The 12038-nt window shown below is 36.2% G+C and overlaps 1 protein-coding gene across 8 annotated transcripts in view; it reads right to left on the reverse strand.

Annotated features, from left to right (window-relative positions):
- The window catches only part of RAPGEF6 (Rap guanine nucleotide exchange factor 6), a 179758-nt gene that overhangs the window by 144890 nt on the left and 22830 nt on the right, over nt 1–12038 (reverse strand). For all 8 annotated transcript variants that reach the window (XR_013992373.1, XM_081035330.1, XM_081035328.1 and 5 more), the window contains exons 2-4: nt 10121–10191; nt 8945–9001; nt 5223–5306 (exon numbers count right to left, since the gene is read on the reverse strand). Coding sequence is in view for 7 of the 8 variants with exons in the window: in XM_081035330.1 (XP_080891456.1) it covers nt 5223–5306; nt 8945–9001; nt 10121–10191 (212 nt within the window). In the remaining variant the exon portion in view is untranslated. The remainder of the gene's footprint in view (nt 1–5222; nt 5307–8944; nt 9002–10120; nt 10192–12038) is intronic.

The raw sequence follows: 12038 nt of genomic DNA on the forward strand, positions 1-12038 counted from the left end.
TCAAGCAGGGATAGACAAAATCTAATGGAATAGATCAGGAGTTCAGCAAGAGGCACACGAATACATGGATATTTATGAAAATGGTGGCACTGAATGAAAGTCAGAAAAGGACATATAGGAATCCACATAGAAGATCATGCAACACTGTATCATACTCAAAAATAAATCTAAGTGTGAAAGGAAAACAAGAAAAGTTTTAGAAAGTAATAAAGGAAAATATCCGCATGACCTCAGGTACAGAAATGTTTCTTAAGCGAAGAAAACAAAAAGGGAAAGACTGAATTGCTCTAAAGTTAAGAACCTGTGCTCATGAGAATAAATAATATAAGGTAGAGTGGGGAAAAAATATTTGCAACAAAATAGCCAAGCAAGGATTCAGAACATATACAAAAAAACTTCTACACCTCAATAACAAAAGACAATGCATCAGAAAAATGGAAAACAGACTTTAAGAAACAAATGAGGTTATCCAAATGTCCTCACTCATCAGGAATCAAAAATACGCAAATCAAAACTATAATGAGACATACATTCTCAACAGAATAACTAAAATTAAGCTATCAGAAAAATTTTAAAAGACTGACAATACTATGTGTTGGTGAGGATGTAAAACAGGAATTCTCATACACTGCTTGTGGGTGTGTAAAATGGTACACCTACAACTTGCAAATGAACAATTAAAGTTAAATATAGGCACATCCTATGAGCCAACAATTCTGTTAGGTATACTGTACAGAAATGTGTATATATATATGTACATATATATATATATATATATATGAATCAAACATACAAGAATGTTCACAGCTACTTTACCTGTAATAGCCCTAAAATAGACAAATAATAAATTACTAATCAGTGAGAATAAATTAACTATAACTACATGCAACAACATGGATGAATCTGATAAACACACCGCTGGGCCAAAGAAGCCATGCACCAAAGAATACTGTATGATTATATTCATATTAAGGTCAAAAGTAAACAAAACCAAACTACAATGTTTAGGTGTGCTCCACAGATATTCAAGACTGATTAAAATTTAGGAAAATGATGATCTCTTGGAGGAAGTAAGAGCTGGTTTGAGAAAAGACATGAAGGCTGCCTCTAAGGTGCTAACAATGCTCAAATTCTTGACCTGGGTAGTGATTAGGCAAATGTTCAATTTATAGTAATTCATGAATGTGTACATTTAGATCATCTGCACTTTCTATATTTCACAATAATAGAGTAAAAAACAGCAACGTTCCTATTTGGGTCAGAAATAGAAAAACAAGGATATGTATTTGTTTTTGTTCACATATGTATTAAACACGAGAAAGATGTAAGCTGATAATAAAAATGGTTAGCTATCTATGCAAATGGATTGAATGGTGTGGATAACAATAAAAGCATGCATTCTCCTTCAAGTACCATTTGTTACAGTTTTCACTTTTGAATAGTACAAATTTATTACTTTGTCAAAAGAAACTTTTTAAAATTGTCTTTAGAAAATGGACAATGCCGTTTAAAGGTGAAAACCTTTCCCCACCCCAATAACTAGCAGAGGGCCTGACACATGCTCAATAAACGCATTCTAAACAAATCAATGCTTCAGAGCTTGACATCTTCTGACTGAAATGCCTGTTCCCCGCTTCTTTGCCTCGCTAATCCTGCTTATCTATAGAATTCATTTCCAAAACCGCCTCCCCAAGAAAGACTTCTTTCCATGTCACACAACACTTAAGCCCTTTTTAAACAAAGCAGTCATGTCAATCGAGAGTAAGTCGGTCTTTTTTTGTCTTAATACCTGTGCCTTATATAGAGATGACAATCAAACCTTATTTCCTGTACATCAGGTTGGTGCAAAAGTAACTGAGGTTTAAAAGATTAAAAATAACTGCAAAAACCACAATTACTTTTGCACCAACCTAATAAATAAATGAGTACATGGACTAAATTTTATTTAAAAATCACATATAATGGAGTCCTTGCTTTCTTGAGCTACAGTGAGATTTTACTGTGACAACTAAAGTGAATTCAATTCTGGAAAAAGGCTAAATTCATTTCAAAACGAAGACATTTACATATATCTCCTTTGTTTACAATAAATTGTTATATGTTACTGGTTTAAATTACATATAAAATTTCATTATAAAATAAGGGGGTGAGTTTACATGCTTTACTAAAATATATGGAAATAAGAGCTTAGTTTGCATAAAAATTCAAGGGCCCGCTGCCTCAGTGAAGTTTCTGGGAATTCCATAATTTGGGGCATGACAGGATATCCCCTCCAAGGTGAAATACAAGTTGATTAGGCACCATCACCACAAAAAAGACAGGCACAATACTTGGGGTATTTTTGGATATTGGAGGTAACATATATTCGTGTGCTACTTTGACCCATCTGCAGAGTTGCCCACAAGGCTGCCAGCAAGTTCAAGATGCAGTTGAACCACCAAACCACTGAGCTCTGTGGTCCAGCATATCCGGCATAACTTTAGTGTCCACAGCAAACAGGGATGCTCTGTGGAGCTTCTCACAAGCGCTAACATAACAATGACAGTGCAGACCTCTATGCTCTCTTCTAAAAGTAACTACAGTAGGTCCTCGAATAATGTCATTTCATTCAATATCATTTCGTTATAACGTTGATGAGGAGGGAAAACGACGACTCCTGGCTGGGACCACTGTGTGGAGTTTGCATGTGCTTCCCATGTCTGCGTGCCTTTTTTCCAGGTACTTGTTTCCTCCCACATCCTAAAGATGTGCACGTTAGGTTAATTAGCAGGTCTACACTGTCCCATTCCGAGTGAATGAGCATGCGCCCTACGATGGAAGGGCGTCCTGTCCAGGGTGGATTCCTGCCTTGCGCCCTGAGCTGCCAGGACAGGCTCCGGCCACCCACGAACCTGAACTGGAAGAAGCAAGTTGGAAAATAATGATCTTATTTGTTTTTACTAACTATTCTTACCTGTATGTATAGCTCACATTTACTTCCATATTTATGATTAGAAGTGTTCTGGGTCTTTATTTAGAAGTTTGGTGATGTTTCTGTGACCAGAATTATGCCACAGGAACTTAACTCTTGTTCATATCAATTAGCCTGCAGTGTAACTGGTTTTGTTATACGTCATTTAGCTTAGTCAGTTTCCAAGAACCTATCAAGGACGTTAAGTGAGGACTTACTGTACTCCGCTTTTGAGACGCTGCTTCTGGCTGCTGCTGGGCTTGGTGAGGCTGAATGCCTAACCATGCGGCATCAGGCGACTATGCAGCCTGAACTTCGCGTCGTGAACTGTGTCCCCAGCCATAGGCGCTGGGCACGAGCAGCAGCCATCTACTGTCCAATGAATATGGCACAGAAGAGACCCAGGTCCAAAAGAAGCTGCCTGAGCAGGGGCTCAGACTCCTGCAACAGCAGCTCCTGCTGCACTGCCTGCTCTACCTCCGTCTGTGCCTATGCCCACCTGGGGAGTTGCGTACGACCAGCTGACTGAGGAACAAAAAGCCTGAGCCTGTTTTACAGATGCGTCTGCACAGTACGTGGTCAGACCCAAAAGCGGACAGCTCCACTCGGAGGGGACCCTGAAGGAAGGGGGGAAGGAAACCCTCCCAGGGAACAAAACTTTAAGCAGCGTGTCTGGCTGTCCATTGTGTCTGGATTGAGAGATGGCCAAAATTATCATTCTAAACAGACTCATGGGCAGTTCCTAATAGTTTGGTCAAATGGTCAGGGAGGTGGAAGGAACAGGATTAGAAGACCAGTAACAAAGATGTCTGGAAAGAAGTGCGCACCTACGTGAAGGACTTCTCTTGGAATGGGCACAATATTGAAGATACCTGCGTCCCATATGAATGTCCACATGAACGCCCAAAGGGTATCCACTGAGAGGAGGCTTTTAATAATCAGGTAAACAAAATGACCTGCTCTATGAGTGTCAATCAAACTCCTTCCCCAGCCACCCAGTGCTTATTCAATGGGCCCACGAATATAGCGGCCAGTGGCACAGAGGAGATATGCAGGGGCTCAGTGTAATGCTACTGCTGGGTACCTAATCGCAGAGACCAATACCGAGTCTCTGATACGGCACCATTCCTGACAGAACCAAGAACTACTATGCATTTTGTTTGTAAAAACAGTCAACAGTGTTTTATTCTACTAGTCAAGAAGCACAGATTTCATTTAACCAAAGGCCAGTGATGTAGTGTTTCATGACTCAAGACATGACTTTAAAAAATGACATCAAAACTAAGACATCCCAGACCATCTATCGAATAGATTGTACCTTGATACTTAAATTAAGTTTTGCAACTAAATTAATTTAGCCTCAATTAGAAATCTTAATTTAAAGGACCTAAATCTCTTCTCAGCATATTGGAAAAAAGGACACTAAAAAAATTACATTTTTATGTCACTAAATTATAATTTGAGGGGCAAAAATACTAAGAATTGCTGACAGAACAAATTCTCCAAGAATAATTCATCTGACCAACTTTCCAACCAGTCTCTTCTTTTACCTTATAATTATGGTGGTGATAATTAATAATTACTTATAACAGGCACCATTCCAAGAGATTTATTACTTATTAACTCATTTATTCCTCAAAACAACCTATGAAATAGGTTCTATTATTGTTCCCATTTTACATGGGGAAATGGGTACAAAGGGATTAAGTCATTTGCCCCGGAAGTAGTACAACACAGACATGAACTCATGGCTCTAGAGTATCAACCTTTACAGACTTCTGTTAAGAGCTTTGAGTAATGTCTTGTGAAAATCTCATAAAGACACTTAAGTATGTACTATTATTCTCATTTTACAGTCAAGAAACTAAAATTTGTCCCGTCATATAACTAGTAAGTGATAAAATCAGGATTCTAACCTAGTTTGCCTTTCTCTAAAAACCAATTTAACTATTAAGATATGTCAACTCTCTACAACCACTAATAGCAATGAATCCAGAACTATCAGATAAATCAGATCAAATCTCACATAAAACTAAAGATCAAACAGGAGTAAGATATTAAGTATAAACTTAAAGATTACACCCTCAGAAATAGGAAATATCAGCTGATTCCTGCCAAGCTACTTCCCATTACCAACAAGCAAAGACATTTACAAAATGTTTCATGTAAGAGAAAATACACATCCTACACAAAATAGTTTAACACAGGAGATAAAACAGATATAATGTTAACTTTGCCTGCCACATGCAGGAAGCAGCAAATGTAAACATACCTGCAAGGAGGCAAGACCATGGAGTCTTTCATAAGCACAGATCCAGAAAGCAGGATATACCAGCATCTGGCAATAGTTTCTGAACTGTTTAAATGAATAAATAAATAAATAAATGAGTAAATAAATACACACATTCACATGGCTATGGATTCAATGCGAAGTATGAAATATGTTCTAATAATACTGTAAAACATAGAAAATAATGCTACTTGGAAATTTTGCCTACTGCTTAAGGTTTTATACAGACCACGTTCACATGGGGAAAAGTATAATCGCTATCTTAAAATAGATTTCAGAAGTATATGTTTATTAACTTTATCTTATAAATAATATTAACTTCACATTCTTCCCTGGATCATGATGATCTACTTATTTATTTTAAATTTTATTCTGAAAGACATAAAAATATGCCATCAGCATTTTAATTCAGTTAAGTCCATTAACATTTTAATTAGGTTAAATCTCCAATGGAAACCCAGAATCTTGTTGTTAGTTTATAATCTAATCTCTTTCTCTGTCTCTCAAATATCTTAATTACTATATCTAAGGCTTCAATCAATTCTAATAGGTAAGAGATTCTAATGTCTACAAAAGAAATCTTGCATCTGAGCTGGAAAACTGTATTATCTGGCTGTCTACTTAACACGTCTACTTATATATCTAACAGGCAACTCAACCTTAATGTTCAAAATTTACCTCAGTATCATTCCCTTCAAGCTTGGATCTTCTCTAATATTCTCTGTGCTCAATGAATAGTATCATCCTCCATCCAGAAACCTAGGCCTCCAAACCATTCCACATACCTAGCATCCAGGCTAAGCCTTTTGGGTCAATCCTACTGCTTACCACGAGAGGGAAAAATTGTCTACATTCCAGTGAATACTTTGAAGTTCTTTATATCCCTTCCTAATCCTCAATCAGGGAAGATACAAATTGTTGCAAAATTCCTACTTAAGGTTCTTGGTTTAGAAATTCTACTTCCTTAATTCTTCGAAATACAATACGACTTCTACAAAATCAAGAAGGAATAGAATCAATAAAGGAAAATGTACCCAAAATTAAGACAGAAGCAAGTTCTGACTGGATATTACAAGCCACCAATTTTTACCTCACTTGGCTGAAGCAGTCACAAAATCATCACTATAAATGCAGGAAAAATCCTCAGGTTCCCTCCTACCACCAAAAGAGCCATGCCACCTTATGAATCAGAAACTTCAGATTTTTGCGAAGAATTCCACTCTCAGAGCATGGTCTGACAATGCAGATGGTAAGTACATACAAGGAAAGTGAAATTTTTTAAGGTGGGGGCCCTGCTTTCTCCCTTTCTCTGTCCAGGCAAATGAAGCCAAGAACAACCTAGCCCAGAGAAGGGAGTCATACTCAATATTGTCAGATTTTACTCTTTCAAAGGCTTCACACTTCTCCTAAAATAAAGACCAAAACTTCTCACGGTGGCCTCCACGGCCACTCCAGGTTCCTCTCTTGCTGTGCCCTCCTCTTCGCTGATGGCACTTGAACACACTGGTTTTAAAAGAATCAGTCAAACATCAACACAATCCAATTTTAACATTTCTATCAGCAAAGAGATCTCTTACACCTTGTCTGCATACAATCCCTGCCTCCAAGTAACCAATAATCTGTTCTGTCTCTATAGATTTTTCTTTCCTGTATAGTTCATATAAAGGGTATCATGTAATATGTGTTGCTTCTATCTTCCTTCTTCCACTTAGCATAATGTTTTTGAGGTTTGTCCTTGTTGCAGCATATATAAGTACTTTATTCCTTTTTATTGCCAAATACTAATCCACTACACAATTCAATTTATCCATTCATTGGACATTTTGATGGTTTCCAGTGTTAGGCTAGTACAAACAGTGCTACTAAAAGCACTTGTGTACAATCTCTGTATGCACATTTGTTTTCAGTCCTCTAGGGTAAATACAGTATTTAACAGTGGAATTACTGAGTCATATGGTAAAATTGTTTAACTTTTTAAGAAACCGTCAAAGTGTTTCCTAAAATGGCTACATCCTCATCACCAATATATGAGCATTCTAGGTATCACGATATCCTCGCCAACTCTTGTTACTATCTACCTTTTTGACAGTAGCTATTCTAACAGATATAAAGTGGTATCTCATTAATTATTGTATATGGTGTAAGGTAAGGGTCTAAATTAACTTTCTGCATGTAAAAATTCAACCCAGCACCATCTGTTGAAAATACTATGCTTTCTCCAATGAAATGCTTTGGCACCTTCATCAAAAATAACCTGCTGATTGGTGGTTCCTTTTTAATCCTCAATCTTGTTACACCCATGCTGTGCACAGATCTTAACTACAGGCCATTTTTTAAAAAAACAAAACTGTTCATAAATATAAGGGTTTATTTCTGTGCTCTCAATTCTATTCCAATGATCTATACAGCTATGCTTTTCTTTGATAGCACTTAAATATGTATAACTATTCTAATTAATTGTCCCTCCCCCACTACACGATATGCTCAGTAAGTCTTCCCACCATTCTATACCAGGTTAAGCATAAAATATACCAAACATTTAACAATAAATGAACAGATCAACAAATGAATGACCATAGCCATTAAAACCCATATGAATCATGTAAGTACTTTAGAAATAATGATCAATGCGATGTGTAGGCATGAAACATGAAAGTCCATACCATTCCTATGTAACTGTTGAATTTACATAATAAATGAGGTCACTATCTTTATAATCTTGAGGAAGGAACAGATTTTGTTTTTTAACTGTACATGTAAAGTACAATAAATAACACGGGGAAAAACTGAGAAAATTCAGAATTTCTCTTCTTCAAAAGATGCATTAATAGAAAGCCACACAGTGGGAGAAGATATATGCAACATACATACAGCATTTATAAAGAATTTCTACAAACCAATAGAAGATACACAACCCAATAAAAAATGGTCAAAAACTTGAATCTGGATTTCATGAAAGAACTATCCAAAGGGTCTATAAAAACATGAAAATCATTCATCATCATTAATAAACAGGGATATGTGAAATAAAATCACAACGAGACAACAAAATGAAAAGCACATGTTAGATTCTAATGTTAGAATCTCTTAACTTTGACAAAGCACATGCGTTTCCAATAATTCAGTTCCTAAGAATATGCCCAACAGGAATGAATAAGGGCACAAAAAGACATGACCAAACTGTCCAATGAAACTTTTATTATTCATGATAGTAAAAAAACTGGAAACAACCTAAATATCTATTAACAGTGGAAAGGATAAACAAATTGTGCTATCTTCACACAACTGTCCACTAAAGCAGTGAAAAAGAATGAATGCAAAAATATGAAAGAACGTTGGACATTTGTGAAGTAAGAAAAAGCCTGACCAAAAGATTCTTATCTATACGATGATCGAAAAGAGGCAAAACGAAATCTATGGTAATAGAAGTCGTTACTGGATCACCTTCTAAGAATGCTGACCAGAGCCTTCTGGAGAGCTGATAGGTTCTGTATGTTCACCTGGGTAGGAGTCACACAGGTGTACATATTTATTAAGCTTTGCCGCACTGTACACATTTTGTGAGCTCTACGTCTGTTATGTTTCACAGTTTATGAATATATTTCAATCTACAGAAATTGTTTCAGAATCAAATGAATTTCAATGCTAAAGTCAAAATTTAAACATTAAAGCAATTCATTTAAGATAATTATGGCAATACTTACCAAAAAAGAATCTGATTGCCACTGTATCTCTCATAGCGTGCTCTTGTAGACATTAATCTAAAATATTTTAAAAAGTAAAAATCTGTTGAATACATAAATTTGCTTGCATTTAAAAAATACTTTTAGAATTACTAAATGCTCTAGTTTTCAGTTTTCTTCTTCTTTTTTGACATATACTAACATCTGAATTACATTATATAGAAAACAGAAAATAATAAATCCCAAACAATTGTATTTTAGTAATCTGGTCCATAACCCAAAACTTGAAGAACAGCCAGAAAAAGTCATGGATAAATTGGTCATAGAAGGAAAACACATTTTAATTAAAATGTCATGCAAAGTTATGAGTGCTTTACAGCATTCTAAAGTGTTTTTACAAATATAATCGCAATGGTGTAAGGTAGTAGGAGAGGAAACTCATTTTACAGAATAAGAAAATGAGGTCCAGAAAGTTCATGAGTCTTGTCCACAAGAGCTTATACCAAATCAACTGCAATACAACATTACATCATGTCATGCCCATTTTCAACATGTCACATGGTAAGTATCATAGGAACTATGTGTTTTCACTGGCTAGCACATACTGAGCACTGTGCTTTGATTTAGTTACAGCTGACCTTTGAACAACATGGGTTTGAACTGTACAAGTCCACTTCTATGCGGATTTTTTTCAATAAGTAATGTAATGTATTTTCTCTTCCTTGTGGTTTTCTTAATAACATTTTTTTCCCTAGATTACTGTTAAGAATATGGTATATAATACATATACAAAATATGTGTAAATCGACTGCTTATATGTTAGTAGGGTTTCTGGTCAACAATAGGCTATTAGCAGTTATATAATTTGGGGGAGTCAAAAGTTACACATGGATTTTCAATTATGTGGGAGGGTCAATGCCCCAACCCCCGAGTTTTTCAAGAGTCAACTCTATTCTCATTTAATCCTCGAAACACTGTAAAAAGATAATCTTATTATCCCTATTTTATAAAAGAAAAAACTACACCTCACATGTTAAGACTTGCTCAAGGTCCCTCTAAGAAAAACTGGGATGAGAAATGCAAATTTCTATGCTTAGCCTACAAAAAGCCCCTGAAAGACTTGGGCCCTGCAACTATCTATCCAAACTCATGTGAGTAACTCCACAGCGCATGCCCTTCACCACAACATTAACTTACCTAAGCTGATGTTCCCTGAGGTTTGAAAGTATTTCCATTCCATGAAGATAAGAATAAATAGTATTTAAGTCCTGCAGAACAGAAAAGACTTTAGATTAATTTTCAAACATACTTTTAAAAATATAATGACACTCAAAAATTCTGATTGTAAGCAAACAATCATTTATGAAAGAACCGTTAATAATGGTAGAGTCGTCGAAACCTCTGAATTATAAGATATCGGAAAAAGTAGAGAATTCCCTCAACTCACAACCCCTCTTCAACATGGTGATGGTCTGTAGTCAAACAATGCCAGAACTTCAAAACTCACTATTTCATTTCTAAATAGATGTAACCTTTCTTATTCGGTGACCTCCAAGTATTTGAAAACAGTTATCGTATCATCTTTTAAATCTTACTTGGTTGGTTTTTCCTTCCAGATTACAAAGTCTCAGGATCTGCAGCTTCCAGATTTTTAAGCATCCTGGCTGACAGCCTCTGGAGATGGCCCAGTTTGTCAACATTCCTCTTAAAATGACTTTTAAAAAAATCTGACAGTAATCTACCACTAAACAAAAAAGACGTCCAATGGGACAATCCTATTGTTCACTCTGTGAAAGAGGTAGGGACGCTTTCGCTAGCCCTCATTCAGATAACAAGGTATTAAAAACCCCAGTATGATGTAATATAACCTCAGCGAAGAGCAGTGGTATAAGCAAAAGAATTGAGAGCACTCCATATTACGGTCAGAAAGAAATGTTCTACCACTACCACTATGCAGAATGTTGATGCACAGCAATTACAAACAAGTTTAAATTCTCTACATAAAATGTACCTCCTTATTCTCTTGTAAGGAATAACGCTGTCATACGAGGGCATACTCCCAAACACTGCTTTCCTGCTTCGATATGCAACTGGCCAAGAGAATTATCAGATGGCAGAAGAATGCCACCTACAAAAAGACACCTAAGACAACTTGTTTTCCAACAAGTTAATAAGACAACATGGAACCACTAAAAAAAAAACAGGATAATCTTTGAATCCAAAGATGGTTAATTACAACTGCCAATTAACCATCATGGATTCAATAACCACATGTATCTCTGCTAAATGAGTGAAAAGGCTTTTTTAAGCATTTTTTTTTTTAAGGATGAATAGTTTAAAAGAAGAAACTACAGCAAATGAGAAAGGTCTATAAAATTCTGGAAGATAGCAGATGGAGTAGTGATATGGTAAACTATTTCTCAATGTGGCTACAATGATATTTCTTTTTTTTTTATTAAATTTATTGGGGTGACAATTGTTAGTAAATTTACATAGATTTCAGGTGTACAATTCTGTATTACATCGTCTATAAATCCCATTGTGTGTTCACCACCCAGAGTCAGTTCTCCTTCCATCACCATATATTTGATCCCCTTTACCCTCATCACCCAACCCCCATCCCCTTACCCTCTGGTAACCACTAAATTATTGTCTGTGTCTATGAGTTTTTCTTTCTCATTTGTTTGTCTTGTTCTTTTTGGTTTATATACCACATATCAGTGAAATCACAGGGTTCTCTGCTTTATCTGTGTGACTTATTTCACTTAGCATTATACTCTCAAGATCCATCCATGTTGTCACAAATGCTCCTATATCATCTTTCCTTAACGCGGAATAGTATTCCATTGTGTATATATACCACAACTTCTTTATCCATTCATCTATTGAAGGACATTTTGGTTGTTTCCATGTCTTGGCCACCGGAAACAAAGTTGCAATGAACATTGGAGTACACGTGTCTCTATAGAGGAATGCTTTAGAGGAATGCTTTCAGATTTTTGGGGTAGATACCCAGGAGAGCGATTGCTGGGTCATATGGTAATTCTATTCGTAATTTCTTGAGGAACCTCCACACTGCCTTCCATAACGGCTGCACCAGTCTGCATTCCCACCA

This window comes from Rhinolophus hipposideros (assembly GCF_964194185.1).
Source record: "Rhinolophus hipposideros genome assembly, chromosome: 23".
Lineage (NCBI taxonomy): Eukaryota > Metazoa > Chordata > Mammalia > Chiroptera > Rhinolophidae > Rhinolophus > Rhinolophus hipposideros.